The sequence below is a fragment of the Zophobas morio genome, unplaced genomic scaffold (assembly GCF_036711695.1).
Source record: "Zophobas morio isolate AGI-343-1 ecotype UQ-CSIRO unplaced genomic scaffold, CSIRO_AGI_Zmor_V1 ptg000006l, whole genome shotgun sequence".
Lineage (NCBI taxonomy): Eukaryota > Metazoa > Arthropoda > Insecta > Coleoptera > Tenebrionidae > Zophobas > Zophobas morio.
Genome location: NW_026972111.1, coordinates 9,813,595 through 9,835,208, shown reverse-complemented (window position 1 = coordinate 9,835,208; position 21,614 = coordinate 9,813,595). Strand labels below are relative to the sequence as shown.

The following is a 21,614-nucleotide window of genomic DNA, read 5'->3' as shown; positions in this document are numbered from 1 at the left end:
AAAAAATCAAATGTATTTTTATAACCATGATTTGTTCAAAATTACGAAAAACTAGACAAAAATACACACAAATTTTCACGTTCTAACAGCAATCAGAAGGTTACCGACTCCACAATTGTAAAGACATCAATTTCTCTATAGTACAATTACGACGCTAAAAGCATTTTAATGTTTGTTTGGTATACCATTTTAGCGCTCAATATTCATACAATTATTTTAATTTGATTCCAGTTGTTCATTATTTTGACACCTTATAAAACGATGAAGTTACATTACTACGTTACAGTCAATTTCCACTCGCTTGGCTGAAACGAAAATGCTCAAAATTTTCTTGTGTTCCAATTCTGCAAACTTTAATCTACTTCAGAGAACTGCTGATTTAAAAGGCACACCGCCGTATCAAGAGATGTATATTTAATTAAGGAATGTTTGTATCAAAGAACATTTTTTAATTCAACTGGCAATGTTTCCAATAACATGAAAGGGCAGCGATGGGTGATTCATCGTGCGCTTTCAGGGCTGATCTTTTCACGACTTGGATCTAAAAGGATTTACTACGAAAGTTCCTATGTTTTCCAAGTATATGGCCGAGGTGTGCATTCGTTCAATAAAATTCCGGAAGTTTTGCCTTTAATAAATCAAGTAAATCGGGAACGCCTCACCTTTACGAATGGAGTAATGAAAATCAGCTTCACGTTAATAAACTTTTTTAAACAAAGTAAAGACAAAAAAAATGTTAGAGCTGATGTTCTGCTTATTTTTGATGTATATTATTTAATTTGTTATCCGATGTTTGAATTAAATAATATATATATTTAATATATTTTGCAGTAGGCTGTGATAGCATGTATTAAATTCCGCATCGGTGCCAGCAAACGCACAACAGCACATTTGCGTCAAAGTCAAACTGGCGCAAGTTGGAAAGTTATTACTGTTTTTATCGTGTTTATTTATTTTATGTAACTTTTCAGTTTCTAGACTTTTCATTTTTCAATTTTTATTTTTTTTTACGAATTTTCAATTATTCGATTTTTGGATTTACGGATTTCTCAATTTTTCGATGATTACGTTTTTCGATTTTTCAAGTTTTCAGTTTTAAAATTTTCCATTTTTCAATTTGCAATTTTCAGATTTTATATTTATCGGATTTTTTCCATCTTCGATTTTTCAACTTTCGAAATTCTTCGATTTCACAATTGTACAAATTGTTTAAATTTTTTGCTGTTTCAATTTTTAAATTTTCAATTTCTCGAGTTTTCAACCGTGAAATTTTTCCATTTTTGAATTAACCTATTTTTCAATTCTGCAATTTTAGTTTTTCGATTTCTTAATTATCAAAATCAACTTTTCAATTTCTCGATTTATAGATTTTTCTATTTTTCTATTTTTAGTACAACTTTTTGTATTTGTCAATTTTTCGATTCTTAAGTTTGACAATTTTTTTTATTTTTCGATGTTACAATTATCCGATTTTTCGATTTTACAATTTTTAGATTTTGTATTTATTCGATTTTTCCGTTTTAAAATTTTCAGACCATCAAATTGCAATTGTCAGATTTTACAATTATTACTTGTTTATTAATTTTTCCATTTTTTAATTTTACAATTTTGATATCTTTCGGTATTTCAACTATACAATTATTAACTTTTCAATATTTTGGTGCTTCAGTTTTTAATTTTCCAATTTCTCGATTTTTCAAATGTGATTTTTTCACTTCTCAATTATCAAATTTTTCAATTTTCCATTTTTCAACTTTTCAGTTTTTCGATTTTACAATTTTTCAATTTTTTATCAACTTTTACGGATTTTCGATTGTTTGGTTTATGAATTTTTCAATTTTTCTGTTTTAGGTATGATTTTCAATTTCTCGAGGTTAATTTTTCGTTTTTGCAATTTTTCGATTTGTCAATTCTTCGATTATTCAGTTTTACGACTTTTCAATTTTCGGATTTTTTTATTTTTCCATTACATATTCCGTTTTTAGATTTTTCAAGCTCTCAATTTTCTGATTTGCAATTTTTTTTATTTACGATCTGATTTTACAGTTTTTCAATTTGTCAAGTTTTCGATTTTATCCGATTTTTAATTTATTCGATTCTTTTTAATTTTCCGACATTTAATTTTTTAATTTAATAATTTAGCAATTTTTCGATTTTTCAGTTTTATGATTCTTCAATTTTTCGATTTTTATGATTTTTAAATTATTCCATTTTTCGATTTTTCAACTGTTCAGAAAAAATATTCAATTTTTCGATTAGCGATTTTTAGATTTTACGATCCGATTTTTCAATTTTGCAATCTTGAAATCCCTCGATTTCTCAATTATATAATTGTTAACTCCTCAGTTTTTTGATGTTTCAATTTTTAATTTTTTAATTTCTCCAGTTTTTCGATTTTACAATTAATCGAGTTTTCAATTTTTCGATTTTTTAATTCTGCAATTTTTCAATTTTTGGATTCCTTAATTATCAAAATCAAGTTTTCAAGTTTTCGGTTTATGGATTTTTCATTTTTCAATTTTTCTGTTTTTAGTTAGATTTCTCGATTCGTCGATTTTTTATTCTCAAGTTTGACGATTTTGCCATTTTTCGATGTTACAATGACCCGATTTTTCGATTTTATAATTTTTAGATTCAATATTTATTCGATTTTTCAATTATTCGATATTTAAATTTATCGATTTGTCAATTTTCGGCTTTCTCTGATTTTTTAATTACATAATTTTTTAATTTTTCCAATTTTTTTTTCGAGACTTAAAAAATATAATTATTAACTTTTCAATATTTTGATGTTTCTATTTTTAGTTTTTTAATTTCTCGATTTGTGATGTTTTTCCATTTAACTGATTTTCCAATTTTTCAATTTGCATTTTTAACAACTTTTTCAAATTTTTGATTTTTCGGTTTATGGATTTTTCAATTTTTGGTATGATTTTCAATTTCTCGATTTTAGATTTCCCTACTGAATTTTTCAATTTTAGAATTTACCCATTTTTGAATTTCTCGATTTTAGATTTACTTCGAATTTTTCTTCAGTTCCACGATTTTTCAATTTTCCTGACATTTAAATTTTCAATTTTATAATTCAGCAATTTGTCGATTTAATGATTTTGGAATTTATCACTTTTTCAATTTTTCGATTTTTCAATTTTTCGATTTTTCAGTTTTGCGATTCTTCAATTGTCCGATTTTAAATTATTCCCTTTTTTGATTTTTCAAGGTTTAGTTGACAATATTCAATTTTTAGATTTTACGATTCGATTTGTCTGAAATATTTCGATTTCTCAATTTTTGATATTTTTAGCTCATTTTTCAATTGTGCATTTTCCCATTTTACAATTTTTTGATTTGCAATATTTCAGTTTTTCGATTTTACAATGAATCGATTTTTCTTCAATTTTACAATTTTTCGATTTCTTGATCATCAAAATTTTCAAGTTCTAGATGTTTCAGTTTCCGGATTTTTCATTTTAAATATTTTTTATTAGTTATTCAATTAATGAATTTTTGAATTTTACAATTTTAGTATTTTTGGATGTTTAGATTTATTCGATTTTTCAATTTCCCAACTTTTAAGTTTCCAATGTTATAATTTTGAAATTTTTAGATTTAGCTATTTTCGAATTTATCGATTTTTCAAGTCGGTGTTAGGATTTTAAATTTGTTGTTTTTCAATTATTATTCGACTTTACCGCCACCTGGTTTTTTGGTTTTACATTTCCCAAATTTTCTATTTTACAATTTTTAAATTTCTCAATAGTTAATTTTCCAATTTTTCGACTTCTCGATTTTTAATGCAAGATTTCCTCGATCTTCAATTTAACAATTTTTCAGTTTCCGTTTTTTCCAATTTCTCGATTTTTCAGATGTGATTTGTCCATTTCTTAATCATCTGAATTTTCAATTTTCCAATATTACAATTTTCAAATTTTTGATTTTTCGGTTTATGGATTTTTCGATTTTTCAATTGTGCAATTTTTTTCCTTTTTTTCTATTTTATAATTAATCTATTTTTCAATTTTATAAGTTAGCAAATTTTCGATTTCCTGATTATCAAATTTTTCAAGTTTTCGATGTTTGGATTAACTTTTTTCAATAATTTTTTAACGATTCAATTTTTGAACTTATCATTTTGTGAATTTTTTCATCCGATTTTTTCATTTTACAATTTTTCGATTTTAAATTTCGACATTTAATTTTTCAATTTTATAATTTAGCAAGTTTTCGATTTGGTGATTTTGGAATTTATCGATTTTTCAATTTTTGAGTTTTACGATGTTTCTGAGTTTTAAATACTTCCGTTTTCCTATTTTCAAGTGTTGTTTAAAATTTAATTTTCTTATTTGCAATTTTTAGATTTTACGATTCGAGTTTTCAATTGTTCGATTTTCCATTTTTCAATTTTTGAAATTGCAATATGTCGGCTTTTCGATTTTATGATTAATAGATTTTTTCAATTTTACAATTTTTCGATTTTAAATTTACCTATTCGATTTTACAATTTTTGAATTTAGCCATTTTTGAATTTATCGATTTGCAATTTTAGATTTTACGATCACATTTTTCAGTTTTTCGATTAATCTATTTTTCAATTTTATAAGTTAGCAAGTTTTCGATTTCGATTTCCCAACTTTTAAGTGATTTCTAACTTTATCAATTTTTCAAGTTCTAGAATTTTAATTTTTTTGTTTTTCAATTGTTCGATTTTACCGCTATCTGCTTTTTTAATTTTACAGTTCCCAAATTTTCGGTTTTACAATTATCCGATTTTTCAATTCTTAGGTGTTTCAAGTTTCCAATTTTTCGATTTTTGAATAGTTAATTTTCCAATTTTCCGATTTTTACTTTTTCGAGTTCTCGATTTTAATGCTACATTTTCTCAATCTTTAATTTAACAACTTTTCATTTTCCGTTTTTTCCAATTTCCCGATTTTTCAGATGTGATTTTTCCATTTCTTAGTTATATGAATTTTCAATTTTCCAGTTTTTCGATTTTACAACTTCAATTTTTTATCAACTTTTTCAAATTTTTGATTTTTCCGTTTATGGATTTTTCAATTTTTCTATTTTTGGTGTGATTGTCAATTTCTCGATGTCATTTTTCGATTTTAGATTTACCTATTCGATTTTACAATTTTAGAATTTAGCCGTGTTTGAAGTTATCGATTTGTCAATTTTTCGATTCTTCAAGCTTTCAAGATTTTCAATTTTCCGATTTGCAATTTTAGATTTTACGATCACATTTTTCAGTTTTTCGATTTTTCAATTCTGCAATTTTTTCCATTTTTTTATATTTTACAATTAATCTATTTTTCAATTTTATAAGTTCGTATTTTCCATTTCTTGATTATCAAATTTTTCAAGTATTCGATGTTTTGGATTAACTTTTTTCAATAATTTTTTAACGATTCAATTTTTGAACTTATCATTTTGTCAAGTTTTCGGTTTTATCCAATTTTTTAATTTAAAATTTTTCGATTTTCAATTTTAAGTTTTCCGACATTTAATTTTTCAATTTTATAATTTAGCAGGTTTTCGGTTTAGTGATTTTGGAATTTATCGATTATTCAATTTTTGAGTTTTACGATTTTTCTGATTTTTAAATTCTTCCGTTTTCCTATTATCAAGTGTTCATTAAAAATTTTCAATTTTCCGATTTGCAATTTTTAGATTTTACGATTCGAGTTTTCAATTGTTCGATTTTCCATTTTACAATTTTTCTATTTCTTGATTATCAATTTTTTCAAGTTTTAGACTTTTCAATTTTCGATTTTTGAATAGTTAATTTTCCAATTTTCCGATTTTTAATTTTTCGTGTTGTCGATTTTAATGCTACATTTTCTCAATCTTTAATGTAACAAAATTTTCAATTTCCCGTTTTTTCAAATTTCGCAATTTTTCAGCAAGAGAGCGAATTTATTTAAACAAAAATTCTGAAAAATTGCAAACAAAATTTTGAATTATTTTCCGGTGTTTCTAATGCTCGCCTACAATTTGGGTGTGGGTATATTACAAGCTGTTTCATCGAAAAATCAAAAATTTTAAAAATAGCCGATCGAAAATTCAAGTTAAAAAATATACAAATTGAAAATCGAAAAATCAGAAAAATTGAAAACATTTTTTATTAATAAAAACTGCCCGTGAGGGATCGAACCGCCGTGTTGTTATCACGTGAATTTTTTTTTGAGAAGATCAGGTTACGGTAAAATTCAAAGGAGATTCATAACCCACACGTATTTTTTTTCGTACTCTAGAGGCCATGAAACGGCGAGAAAATATGAAAACTTACTTTCAGAAAGTAAAAATTATAACTTCAAAACATTAAGAAGTTAAAAAGTTTTGGTGGAAATATGCGTCGTATTCAAACTAAGATTCGATTATTTTCCCGCAGTCAATTTTACTAAAATATTTAAAGAGTTCACCAACTTGGTGTTGTTTTTTGTTTTTTAATAAATTTAATTTGAATTTTTAAGGCGTTTTAATGCTGTTTAACCAGTTTTCGTTGACAAAAAAATCAAAGAATCCATATGCAGATAAAACTAATTTGTTAGACAAAAACAATTGAAATTTGTCATGTGAAAAAATCTGTTACATTAAACTCTTTGAACGTGCTTTTGTATATCAAGTTCATTACACTTGTTTCCTGCCGTAACTCGCCGACAGGTGTCACCCTTAACCGAACAAAACAACACAAACTTATTGTTATCATTTTCGTTTTCCAGTTGAATTATGATTCCAAACCTTTCAGAAAAATATCTCCAACTGGGTGATAAAATCCACAAACTTCCCGTTTTCCCTTTGACATTTACATCTATTCAACCGCGACCCCGTTCCACCCCACGGCAATTCACCACTTTAAAATTCGTTGTTTACTCCCAATTAACAATGTTTTTTCGCAATTCGCACGGCGCTAAAATTAGCATACAAAGCCAAGTTCAACGGTCTCGGCTGCCAAATACGCGAAACGTCACACGGAAGCACACAATCCAGACGTGCATGCACGATCTTCAAATTAAAATGAGACGCTTCCGTCAACAATTAACAACAATATACAGCCTAGCGCTTCGTTCGAGAATTCGACTTAACGTAAACAAAAAGAGATAATCAAATAAAAAATGAAAATGTGTGTACAGTAACAAATCGGCTTCATGCGGGAAAGGAGCTGAGGCATGCGTCCGATTATGCATCAAGGCAGACGTGTAGCTAGGTGGAGGAGTATCAGGGGGATAAGACGACCCTTGGCTGCGTTGGAGCGTTCTTGCGGCGATCGCCTGGCTGGCCTGAGGTGGCGGCAAGTATGGATCGGTTTCGTTCACTTGATGGTAGTCCTTCCTGAAAATAAAAATAAGGTTGTGAATAGACGCCGTAAAACGGATGCGTGTTAGACGATCGAAAAAGTGGAAACTGCTAATTAAAATTAGTTAAGTCACATTCCAGATCGAATTAGTAACAAAATCTTGGGATTATCGAAGTGGTTTGGCAAAAACTATCGGATCATGTGACATTGGAGTTGGTTCAAGGCTACGTCAAGTTCGATTTAATATTTTCTAGCAGGAACTCCTTTTCCTTTTTTTCGTTAGATTAGGTTTGATGTCGATGTGTTTCTAGAAGAGTGATTTCCGTTATTTCAGAGATTTCTGTTTGTCAATAAAGTGATAATTTTTCCTATAATGGATTCACCTTTTTAGATCGCAGAAAGTAATCAACATTAGCAAGCTAAAGTTTCTTGAGAAAGACTGACATTTTTTATGTCGCCTTGGCTAGTTAAGATCGTTAACATCAGTAGCTTACATTTTTATTTTATGCATTTTTTGTTGTAATTTTGTATATGTTGCTTAAATCTTTATACATATAATTGTCAAACACCTCCTCTGACCTATGAATTATTAAAAAAAAAAAACATCACTAGGTTTAATTAACCCGAAGAGTTTGTAGATTTATTTTAAAAATTAAATGTACGATTTCCTAAGTGAGGGTGGCTTATCTTAAGTTTCAAACCATCCTGCTAAATATTCAAGTCCCTTTTTTGTAATGTGGAGGTAAGATATTTGCTATTTTGAGGTTGACAGGCTGGAAGTAAATACATTCATATTTGTGGAAACGTCAGAAACAGATTCTCTTATAACTTTACCAACAATATATTGTGCGTACCGACTTGGTAGCGTACAAAACTCGTAAGCAATGCATTGTTACGATGATCGGTGTTTAAAATCGGCGTGGGTAAAACTCAACCATTTATTTCTTAGTAACTCAAACTTCCCATACTTCCTTCTAGAGGTTCCGTGATCGAGGTCTTTCTGGAATACGCATCGCGACCTCCGTCTTCAGGCTATTCGTATACGTGACGTATGGGTTTATTTCGTAGCAATACAATAAATAGCTAACTACTGGTATTATTTTTTTGTTTTCCAAGTTAAGTCATGTACAACATAGCACAACATTTTGTTGTCTATAATACTAGTGTTATAAATATACAATCTTCGGATCATCTTTGGAACATTTTTTTCTCTAATTGTCATCCCCGATTATCAAAGAGCACACGCGTTTTAGTGTTGAAATTTCGGCCGTTATTCTGTCTTTTATTAGTTCCGTTTTTCCATTAAAACGCCCCAAATATTGAAAAATGGTCATTTTGGACGGTAAGTGTTTTCATATAAAAGAAATATAGTTGTTCATCATTTTGCTCTGCATTTTAACATATTTTTCGTAACAATTTGGATCGTTTATAGTGCTTTCATTTTCAACTAAAAAATCTACTAATTTGCCCAAACAAATGTTATACTTTTGCGTCATTCTTTGCAGGTTTAAATTCAGAACTTTACAATGATATCCTAGATCATCCACTTCCTTCTGGTTAATTAAATAAATTTAGAATTTTTTTTTAACAGTCGAATCAGTGTATGTCTAACGGGATGGATGATTTTTCCTAAGTTATTATTTTAAGTTAATAGAACCTCAATTGGCAATTTTAAAATAGTAATTTGCACTATTCAAGATTCAATTTTAAACAGTGATGCACTTTGAACAATTGTTAGTAAGAAAATGTCATGGTGAATTTCAAGAGGGAAAGGGATGTCATGCGGATTTTGTGTTATCATTTATGTGTTCTACGACCTGAATTTTGAACATTTATTCTCGGACATTCCTCTCACAGCGAAGTGTGCCCGAGCGACGTCATTGTGATTTCGACCGTATTTAACAGGTTTTTTTTGTGATGGGGAACTCAATTCACGATATAATCTTGATTGCTTAATTTAATTGGCAATTTTAAAATAGTAATTTGCAGTATTCAAGATTTAATTTTAAACAATGATGCACTTTGAAAAATTGTTAGTAACAAAATGTCATGGTGAATTTGAAGAGGGAAAGGGATGTCATGCTGATTTTGTGTTATCATTTATGTGTTCTACGACCTGAATTTTGAATATTTATTCTTGAACATTCCTCTCACAGCGAAGTGTGCCCGAGCGATGTTATTGTGATTTCGACTGTATTTAACATGTTTTTTTGTGATGGGGAATTCAATTCACGATATAATCTTGATTGCTCAATTTAATTGGCAATTTTAAAATAGTAATTTGCAGAATTCAAGATTTAATTTTAAACACTGATGCCCTTTGAAAAATTGATAGTAAGAAAATGTCATGGTGAATTTGAAGAGGGAAAGGGATGTCATGCAGATTTTGTGTTATCATTTATGTCTTCTACGACCTGAATTTTGAACATTTATTTTCGGACATTCCTCTCACAGCGAAGTGTGCCCGAGCGATGTTATTGTGATTTCGACCGTATTTAACATGTTTTTTTTTGTGATGGGGAATTCAATTCACGATATAATCTTGATTGCTTAATTTAATTGGCTTTTTTAAAATAGTAATTTACATAATTTTTTAATTTTTCCATTTTTTAATTTTCTTCGAGATTTTGACAATACAATTATTAACTTTTCAATATTTTGATGTTTTAATTTTTAATTTTTTAATTTCTCGATTTGTGATGTTTTTCCATTTATTTGATTTTCAAATTTTTCAATTTGCATTTTTTTATCAACTTTTTTCAAATTTTTGATTTTTCGGTTTATGGATTTTTCAATTTTTCTGTTTTTGGTATGATTTTCAACTTCTCGATGTCAATTTTACGTTTTTGCAATTTTTAGATTTTAGATTTACCTATTGGATTCTTCAATTTTAGAATTTAGCCATTTTTGAATTTATCGATAATGCAGTTTTATGACTTTACAATTTTCCGATTTTTCTGATTTTTAAATTATTCCCTTTATCGATCTTTCAAGGTTTCATTGAAAATATTTAATTTTCCGGTTAGCAATTTTTAGATTTTACCATTCGATTTTTCATTTTTACAATTTTGAAATACTTCGATTTCTCAATTATATAATTGTTAACTCCTCAATTTTTGATTTTTTTATCTTTCAATTGTGCAGTTTTCCCATTTTTCAAATTTTCGATTTGGAATATTTCAGTTTTTCGATTTTACAATGAATCGATTTTTCTTCAATTTTACAATTTTTAATTTCTTGATCATCAAAATTTTCAAGTTCTAGAGTAGTTTCCAGATTATTCATTTTAAAATTTTTCTATTATTAATTTTTCAATTAATGAATTTTTGAATTTTACGATTTTGTTATTTTTGGATTTTTAGGTTTATTCGATTTTTCAATTTCCCAACTTTTAAGTCTCCAATTTTCTAATTTTGAAATTTTTAGATTTAGCGCTTTTTTGAATTTATCGATTTTTCAAGTTTGAATTTGTGCTGGAATTTTAAATTTTTTGTTTTTCAATTATTATTCGACTTTACCGCCACCTGCTTTTTTGATTTTACATTTCCCAAATTTTCGATTTTACAATTATTAGATTTTTCAGACGTGCTTTTTCCATTTCTTAATTATATGAATTTCCAATTATCCAATTTGCAATTTTTGATTTTTCAACTTCAACTTTTTATCAGCTTCTTCAAATTTTTGATTTTTCGGTGTATGGATTTTTCAATTTTTCTATTTTTGGTATGATTGTCAATTTCTCGATGTCAATTTTTCAATTTTGCTATTTTTCGATTTTAGATTTACCCATTCGATTTTACATTTTTGCCATTTTTGAATTTATCGATTTGTCAATTTTTCGATTCTTTAGTTTCACGATCCTTCAAACTTTCAAGATTTTCAATTTTCCGATTTGCAATTTTAGATTTTACGATCACATTTTTAATTTTTTCGATTTTTCAATTCTGCAATTTTTTCCATTTTTTTTGATTTTATAATTAATCTATTTTTCAATTTTATAAGTTGGCAAATTTTCGATTCCTTGATTATCAAAATTTTCAAGTTTTCAATATTTGGATTAACTTTTTTGAGTAATTTTTTAACGATACAATTTTATTTAACATGTTTTTTTTGCGATGGGGAATTCAATTCACGATGTAATCTTGATTGCTCAATTTAATTGACAATTTTAAAATAGTAATTTGCACTATTCAAGGTTTAATTTTAAACAGTGATGTACTTTGAAAAATTGTTAGTAACAAAACGTCATGGTGAATTTGAAGAGGGAAAGGGATGTCATGCAGATTCTGTGTTATTATTTATGTGTTCTACGACCTGAATTTTGAACATTTATTTTCGTACATACCTCTCACAGCGAAGTGTGCACCGAGCGATGTTATTGTGATTTCGACCGTATTTAACATGTTTTTTTTGTGATAGGGAATTCAATTCACGATATAATTTTGATTGGTTAATTTAATTGGCAATTTTAAAATAGTAATTTACAGTATTCAAGATTTAATTTTAAACAGTGATGCACTTTGAAAAATTGTTAGTAACAAAACGTCATGGTGAATTTGAAGAGGGAAAGGGATGTCATGCAGATTTTGTGTTACCATTTATGTGTTCTACGACCTGAATTTTGAACATTTATTTTCGGACATTCCTCTCACAGCGAAGTGTGTACCAAGCGACGTTATTGCGATTTCGACCGCATTTAACATGTTTTTTTTTGTGATGGGGAATTCAATTCACGATATAATCTTGATTGCTTAATTTAATTGGCAATTTTAAAATAGTAATTTGCAGTATTCAAGATTTAATTTTAAACAATGATGCACTTTGAAAAATTGTTAGTAACAAAATGTCATGGTGAATTTGAAGAGGGAGAGGGATGTCATGCAGATTTTGTGTTATCATTTATGTGTTCTATGACCTGAATTTTGAACATTTATTTTCGGACATTCCTCTCACAGCGAAGTGTGCACCGAGCGACGGTACTGTGATTTCGACCGTATTTAACATGTTTTTTTTGTGATGGGGAATTCAATTCACGATATAATCTTGATTGCTTAATTTAATTGGCGATTTTAAAATAGTAATTTGCAGTATTCAAGATTTAATTTTAAACAGTGATGCACTTTGAAAAATTGTTAGTAACAAAATGTCATGGTGAATTTGAAGAGGGAAAGGGATGTCATGCAGATTTTGTGTTATCATTTATGTGTTCTACGACCTGAATTTTGAACATTTATTTTCGGACGTTCCTCTCACAGCGAAGTGTGCCAGAGCGATGTTATTGTGATTTCGACCGTATTTAACATGTTTTTTTGTGATGGGGAATTCAATTCACGATATAATCTTGATTGCTTAATTTTCATTTGTTGAATTCAACGTCATTTTGTTGTGGTGTGGTGTCACGAAATTTTGGAAATTAAGTAAAAATTGTCACAAATTTTATAACTCTTTTTGATCGATTTTTATTTAAAAGATTTCCGTTTGGGATCATTTGGGCCCCAGAATATTTTTCGATTTTGTTAAATACAATTTTAGCCGGAATAGAGGGTTATACAATTAATCATTTTGATTTCAATAGGTTTAATAAAAGGCATAGAGCCAGAAATTTATCAAGAATAAAACAAAGGGACAGTGTTTAGGTAATTGATTTATTAGTATGAATATGGGAAAATAATAAAGGTCTTACGGGAACCCTTGCCATCTATGGTGGAGACTAATTTTGGAACTTATCGGCATAATCGATATCATTTAATCCCAGCTCCTTATCATATTTTATCTAAACTTATTCCAACATTACCTAATCCTCAAGAAAATGCTATAAATAGTGTCAATATTGATTCGAACTTAATGGACAAAAATTTCCAAGAAATATGCACGGATATCACTACAGCTATTCCTAATAATTTTACGTAATATTGCTATGGCGTCTCCTCCAATGTCTAAATTTATATTTTACTGATAAAACAGTTGTCACTCCAGTATTTTGAGAATACGAAATGCCGAGTTAAGTATCGAAGTTGAGGGCCAAAACTTACGGTAATTGGTATAAATTCAGTTAAAATGTGTTACTTATCATTAAGGCTCAAATAATATGCACAATGCATATTTTTGCATATTCTGCATATTTAACAATTTTTTGCATTTATTGCATATTTTAATGTAAGTGCATTTTTATGCATGTTTTAAAATTTTTGCTGCTTTTTTCGTGGCAATTGGAGATAATCTTAATTTTAATACAGTTGCAAAATAACTTTATTTACTTTGTTGTTGACGAAACAGCAAATTTATTAGTTGGTACTTTATCTGCAAACTTTGTCAGATTTTTATTTGATTGCTGCTAAGGAGTTAGAAAAGGCTAATAATGTAACTATAAGTAGATTTGTCCAAGAAAGTTTAACCAACATATTTTTACTCAATGCTATATATACTATTTAATAAAATCGTATTAATGGTTTCTGATGCTACGTCATATATGGTCAAAGCTGGAACCTACAGAGTCATCAAAATTGATTGAGAGAGTTGGTAAACCTGAACTTGAATAATTTGGTTTATTAAGTTGTATAAAAATATTAGCTGTCAGATTTGAAGTTTCAAGTTTCAAATTTCAAAACTCAGTGGCGTCTTTTTTCGAGTTTTTTTTTGGTAAAAACATTAGTTGTCAGATTTGAAGTTTCTAATTTTTGTCACGCCACTGAATTCATTGCCATATAACCTTAAACAAATCTGTCATAAGGTTGACAAACTTCGCGACAAAAACAGGGGGTACCAACTCTCTCAATCAATTTTGATGACCATGTACTTAAAAATATTTTATCCAAATTTGATTCATTGCACTTGTTTCGCTCACAGTGTAAACACAATAGCGGAAGAAGTAGGAAATCAATTTCCATTTGCAAATAATTTGATTATTTTTTTATTAAAAACTGTGTCAAGTTCCTTCCTACTTTTCGGCAGAATTTCTTCTGTCATCAAATTCTTGGGTAACTAGATCACAAATCAATAAAAATCACCCGATATTAAAAACACAACCCGTTTTTTATTTCAACCATCTGGGGCTGTTTTTGACTGTTTGAAAAGTTCTTTGAACTCGCAAGTTATTTGATAAATTATGGCCGATGAAGATGTTCAACTGTCGTCCACTTCACCGGAAGTTGCAGCAGCAGCCAAGCGGCTGTGGAAAATCTATTGCCGTTTAAATCAAGAGCAGTTTACGACGCCACTTATCAAAAGTTTTTAAAATATTGCGAGGAAAAAGCATCCGTGTGGAGCTACCACTTAATGTTGAGATCACTGCTTCCTATTACACAGAAAGTGGACAAAATATTTTGAAACATATCAAGTTAATCCTAGTAAACGATTATTGGCTCCAACTACACAGAAAGTGGTTTTTTCTAAATTATGTTAACGGAAAGTGCACTGGGAATTGGGAATGTGTTGGACATCCAAGACGTTGCAAGTGGCATCGTGTTTCAAATTTCCCAGTTGAAAAGAATCACATTTTAAAGAGACAGTGTTTCCATATCCGTGCGATCAAAATCACCAGCAATAGTTTAATACCAACCAGCTCCACAGTCACGAATGAAATCAATACTGAACGTAACATAAGCGATCACAGTGATACCATCAGCAGCCACCAACTTTTGTTTAGAAATGCACAGTTCATCCAAACGAATTCCGACTAAAATTCAAGAGCTGGTGGACGCTGCTTTTCTCAAAACAGCACGACTGGACTGTTAATTTTACTTGCAATAAACAATAATAATAGGTAGTAAAAATTATTAAACTATTACATGACACCGCGGAGTAATCCATAAACGTGCAGGCATTGGGCTGTGAACGTCAAGGCCGGAAATTTACGTTGACGATTATTGTTATGAAAATTTGCTTTAAAGCTTACCGTCACCCTTGCAATAGATTTATTAGTATGGAGAAACCAAAGATCGCCTATAAACCATGAAATCACTAAGTAAGTGAAACAGTAAAAGCACGCCTGTGCTATTTGTATTTTTATTTAAAACATGAAGTGATAACGCCTACCGAGTGAGTAATGCGAAAGACCTCCCTTAGTTACGTTGACTAATGAGCTGGCGGTCCAAGATTTACTCGTATGGGTCGCTCAAAATTGGTGTCAGAGACAAGTCGCTTACAACTTAGTTTTAGGAATGATTTGTTTGATAACACTGACATTTCTCCAAAACTTTTATGAAATCATGGACAAAGTAAAAAAGGATATTACACTCGTTTAATAAAACATATTGTGGCACCCGTTGTTAAACTATTTTTCTATGGCTTCCAAAAAAGTGTGAATTGTACTCCCAACCATGTTTAGGAAAATACGGTATTACCAAACAGAAAATTTGTTTAACTAATAATGAAGACAAAACAATAAATGAGTTTTTTTCGTCTGCTAAAAATCAAATAAATGGTTGAGTATTAAACAGGGTGCTGAAAAAATGGCGTACCAACTCTATGACACGTTGTTGAGGACTGTTTATTGAACAAAATTTAACTTTTATTTTCAATATTTCACCATATTCTAATTCACCATTTAGTGTTGGTTACACGAAATCAATTAGACTTCCATTATTCAAAATAATTTTGGAGGTATCTTGTTTTCATCCAGTTTTCTTCATATTATAACACAACTTTTTTGATTTATCTGTCTAAATCGATATTTTGTCCCTGTAAGTGAAGGTCAAATTGACGTAAGGGATTTTCTTATGATTTTTCCCGAACTTAGACTTGCGAACTTATAATGTACCGTTAAGTTGGTGCGCCATTTTTTCAGCACCCTGTATATCACTGTAATTGTAATTTAATGGTCTATCAAAAATTTAAAGAAATATACGTTTAAATCCGATGGCATGAGCTTCTCCCTTCGAGTTAAAAGCAATGGCGTTTACAGAATTTTAATACTTCTTTCCGTTTTCAAGATATAAGGCCGCGGAGTTTAATCTGGGACACCTGGTCATAGTAGTTCAGCTCAAATGTCGACTGCCTTTCAAATAAATAAATACTAGAAAACGAGTTGCCAAAACAGGAAAATTTATACAAGGTGATAAAAAATGACGTATATTCTCGATGATATTTGTTAAGAAGGCTCCGCAAATGGTTAAAAAACCTGCACCAAATTTTGGAAAATATTAAACTCCAAAGTTGAAAAATTAACTTCTAATTCTGATTGTTTTTAATGAACTGCATTGTTTAAGAGACAGTTAAACAATTAGTTTTTAGTAATTTAATAATAATTTGCTAGAATACGATCCACAACTTCATTTTGTGCTATCGACAGATGTCATTTTTGGCAATTTTTATCGGAATTTTAAGTTTTCAATTAAATTCACATTAAAACATCAGAATTACGAAGTTAATTCTTCAATTTTGAAGTTTAATATTTTAAAAAATGTGTTTTTCAGTGCCTTTTGAACAACGTACCATCGAGCATATATGTAATTTTTTCATCACTCTGTATACCAAAAACGCGGGGTTTCCCATTTACAAAAATTAAAGTGGTGGCGAATTCTTAAAATAAGAATATTTTAAATATTAATTTAATCGTTTCCTTATAGAAATATTCCCATCAAATGTTTTGACTGGGCTGTCCTAGTTTTAGTGAGTATATTAAGAGAAGATAAAAACTTATATACAGGGTCACTCACTAAGTGGGCGTGGTGCTCGGTACTTCATTAATTATTATAGATAGAAAAAAGTCGAAGACCAAAAGTTGTACGGTTCTTTGAAGACCATACTCTAAAATACATTTTTAAGTATACAGAGTGTTCTTTCTTTAAAGTGTAACACAACTTAGTTTTTTTAAACGAAACAGCCTATATATTTTTACATATTTTAATAGATTTCTTCTTAGGTTTTACAACCACAGTTTACTTTTGAAATTCCGGTGCGACGTTGCCACATTATTATAATTTTTTTGATAATATGTGTTGACAAAAAAATCTCAGTAGGGTTATTTTTGAAGTCTGTCTTACAATGTTTTGTGGAAGAATAAATAAAAGTGCACGCTTTGATGTGGTAGTAACTAAATAAAATATTATACATAGTGTTTATAAAAACTCGAAAACTTAACAAATTTCAAACATCGATATGCATTTTATTACTGTATCTTACTCCATTTTTTCCTCATTCTTTTAATGTGTCGGTGAATCTCTTAAAAAAGTAAAACGTCGTAGTAACTATGAACTTTAAATATAGAAAATACTAACAAAAAAAGAGAACAAAAACTAGGATAAATTGCTGTTCTATTTGAAAAAACTGAATCGGTATTTAAAAACTAATCGTTAAAACATTTTTCACAAACACTCTGTATATAGTTATTTATACCACAACAAAAATATAATACATATTTTTAAAATAACTCTGTGGTTTTTTGTGAACCGTTGAAATTGGAATAACGTGGCAACGTAGTATCATAAAATAAACCGTAGTTGTAAAATCTAAGAAGAGAGCAATTAAAATATGTAAATATGTTTCATAAAAAAAATAAGTTGTGTGTTATGCCTTAAAAACAGAACACTCTGTATAGTTAAAAATAATTCTGGGGTGCAGTCCTCAAAGAACCGTACAACTTTGGTCTGTCATTTTATTTTCCACTTCTAATAATTGTGTTATCGAAGAACATGTACTTTTAGTGACTCACCCCGTACATATAATACCTCCACGTGATTAAGAAAAAAATTTGTTTGGCAACCTTTAAAATTTAATATTAAAAACATTATGTTGGCAGCACTAAAGCGTTCTCTATTCGTGTCAATTAATTTGTTATTTACGATTATTTTTTGACAAAACTGTCAAATGAAGTATCAAATAACTGCAATATCGATATCATTGTTTTAAAATTACATTTCATGGCTAACCAGACAACTTTTTTCGATCATTACCCCTCAAAAAAATTAATAAATCAATAAAAATCTGAGAAAACACTTGAATTGAAGTATTCCGTATGTAGTATGTACATACAGTTGCCGTCAAAAAATTTTAGACGTCAATGTCATTCAGCCGTCAGATAGTGTAAAGCAACCTTTAGATGTTTCTAACCTAAATATTTGACAGTCATTTTTAACTTTTACATTTGACACTTACATGAATGTAGCTGTAGCGTAAGCTGGAATTTTGAAAGTTTGACATTCCAGCTGTCCGAAATAATGACAATAAAGCATAGACTACATTAAAATTTTTGACATGACAGAAAAGTGATGTTTGAAATTTTTTGTCGGAAACTGTAGATTCATAATCATGTGTTTTCCGGAACGACGGTACTGGAATTAGATTTTTTTAGTAGTGTGTAGAAATATAGATGCTACAGAAATTTAGACATTGTAACTCGATTTTGCTTGTAAATTATCCTTAAAATTAAAGCAAAGATAAATGTCCTATGTACTATGTGTAATGTATTTTTTTGTTCAAAAGTAACGTGTTAATAAATTATGCTGCATGATCTAAGACGATAACGTTTTTTAAACTCTAAAGTTATTATAGCATCCATAAAATTTATTATTAAAACCATATGAAAATATTTTCAGATTACGTCATCATTTTTTGGAAAGTATAAACCGACAAATTTAGTCAATAAAAAAATTGATATGATAAAAAAAATTATGACACCGCAAATTTAACCTACAAGTTTTAGCAACTGTAGACGCTGTCTGGAGCGTCTCAGGAGCGCAGAATTCAAGGACAACTGGGATGGAGTATCAGCGCCAATGGTGCTGAACTCCAAGTTTACGGACCTTTCTTTCCATGACCATACCTGGTCTGAAAAACACACCAACATCAAAACTATATGTCGTTCCAACGACTCAGCTACTTTCGGACATAAAAGTGGAAAACTCGGCTACAAGCACTCACCTTTTCCTGATGTAAATCCACGTATGCGAATCAACCCACACTAGTGCTGTCAGTAGCAGCCCCGCCAGAATCGCGGACACCAACATCATCGTCAGCCCCAGCAGCCCCACGTTGCACAGCGCCCTCGAGCCCCTCAAGTAGTGCGCGTGCAACGCCCTGCAGTCCACCGCCGTCGTCAAAATGGTAACTGAAGTATCCGCCAAGTTGACTTCGTTCTTCAACGAGCTGAACTTAGTATCCAGCTGCTTCTTCGGGAAGAGGAAGATGGCCGGCTGCTTCAGGCTGTTCAGATTCGCCCTCATGTTCTCGATGGTCGTCTTCGCCTCGCGCAACCTCTGCGTGAACGGGTTGGCCCTGGCCCTTTCGCAGCTCGTGTAGTATCTCAAAATCTCTTTGGATAATTCCGTAGACGCTTGGTCCTCAATGAACTTATCTGGTGCTATACACAAATCTCCTAAAGCTACGCTAGAGGCGAGATATACGCTCGCCATTAAATATGAAGCTATGACAGCCAAGAGGCCGCACACTGAGAACGCTATCAGAGCGCATCTGCTGTGCCGGGCCACGCCGACCTGGGGGACGAAAAAAATTGAGGTAAGTGCCCGCTTTCCTGATGAAGAAGTTTAGTGTGCTAATAAAGCGAAGTGTGCAGACGGGTTTAGAATTTAGAACGAGGACGGGCCTTTCGGCCTACGGACGCTGGAATACGAAGTGTGTTTTTGTATCGAGCCGGGTTCGCTGAAAAATACATTATGAAACAGCTGTTTCGGAGCTGAAGGGTTCAACGGCCCCTTTAGCTTTGTTTTGTTGCTGTGTTCCCTTCGTGAACTGTAAAAGGCAATCGTTATCTTTTACGACGTTGTTGTTTTTGTTGGTAACATAGGGTAAATTTTGTTTTAAAAATCACTCATATAGCACTTACTACAGCGAAATTTGTGCGCTGGAAATGAGAAGAGTTTTACAATTTCGCCAACATTAAATAGTTGTTGGGGGAAAACTATTATATATATATAATAAGATTTAGTGATATAGGTAGTAACATTTTTGGTAACACCATAGGTTAAAGAACGTGTATTGTGTGTTGTCTACTTTGGTATAACATGGGTCCGATAGCTTAGCAATTTACACTTTACATGTATTATGGAAATTGGTGCAACCATTAACTTGTGGAAGTAGATAACGTAGTTGAAGTACAATTAAAGCTTAACAAGGTGCAATAATGAAGTAACCTTGTACGGATACAATGTAGGCAATATATTTTCCTGGACTTTATTTATTTCACTGCTATTGTAACAAAGATCAATACAAAACTAGTTTTACTGAACATTGTGGAAAAAAGTGTAAGTACAGCTTAACGAACGAAGAATCATGTGGTTTCGACAAGATCGTGCTACGCCACAGAACCAGAAAAAAAGCAAATTTATTAGTCTGGTTATATAAATAAAAGCAATCAATACATTTTTTTCTAAATTATAAATTGTATAACAGAGAGCGTATGTCACATCTAGTGATTATATTTTTGCATAAAGTGCGTCATTAATTTTAACACGAAAGAGTAAATCTATTTCAGTTAATTTCCATTACTTCTTAATACAAGATATTTCGTAATTTAATTTATTATGAATGTTAATTTCTGGTGACATGGATGGTAGGCAACTTCAGTCATAACGAGAGAATATTAATTTACAAGTAAAGCAGCATTTAAAATTATGCAATTAAAACAAGCTTCATCCCATAACTTCCTGAAATGTCGTTATCGACTTTCATGGCGATGAATTATTAATATTAATGCGCACGCTATAGTAAAACCTCTTCCCAGAAAAATTAGACACACCAGGTGCATGCAGTTCTAAAAAGTACAAAATTATTACCGAAGCACAACTAATATCGCGTTGGATCGTATTTTTTAAAAACATTTAGTGAATTAAAACCAATAACGAAAAAATAAAATTTAATCAAAATAACGTGTAAAATTTGATAAGCAAAAATAATTGACTATTTGAGCCCATTTTCTTCGCGAAGTCAGTTATAGCTGCGACATGTTGAAGTAATTTATTGACTAGCTTGATTCTGAAGAATTGCCCAATGGATATTTTCAGCATGACGGCGCAACAGCTCATGCAGCTCAAACAAGTTTGAACTTTCTAGGGGAATTTTATGACGACCGTTTAATTAGCTCCTAAGCAGATCATATCTACCCTCCTCGATCATGTGATTTAATACCTTTAACGAAACGACAATTTAATTCTTGTTGACATAACATAAACATAACCTAGCTTGCTAAGTTCGGCCACAGACAGGTTATGTTGTCACAATAACTTTAAAACAAAGTGAATTACGTGTTAAGTTCATTAAAATTGTATAATTTTTTAAAATCAAAAACTGTGTCACCTCAACACCAAATTTGAATAGTGCCGTTTCTAGGATACTTTGACCTTATTTGACCTGTCTTAGAACC

At 30.3% G+C, this 21,614-nt stretch overlaps 1 protein-coding gene across 4 annotated transcripts in view; it reads right to left on the bottom strand.

Moving 5' to 3' along the window:
• The window catches only part of LOC135123548 (protein tweety), a 179,274-nt gene that overhangs the window by 13,093 nt on the left and 144,567 nt on the right, over window positions 1-21,614 (bottom strand). For 3 of the 4 annotated variants that reach the window (XM_064048317.1, XM_064048318.1, XM_064048319.1), the window contains 2 exons: window positions 19,157-19,728; window positions 7,132-7,332 (listed from right to left, as the gene is read on the bottom strand). In XM_064048317.1, the coding sequence (XP_063904387.1) occupies window positions 7,132-7,332; window positions 19,157-19,728 (773 nt within the window). The remainder of the gene's footprint in view (window positions 1-7,131; window positions 7,333-19,156; window positions 19,729-21,614) is intronic. The other variant, XM_064048321.1, reaches the window with a different exon arrangement.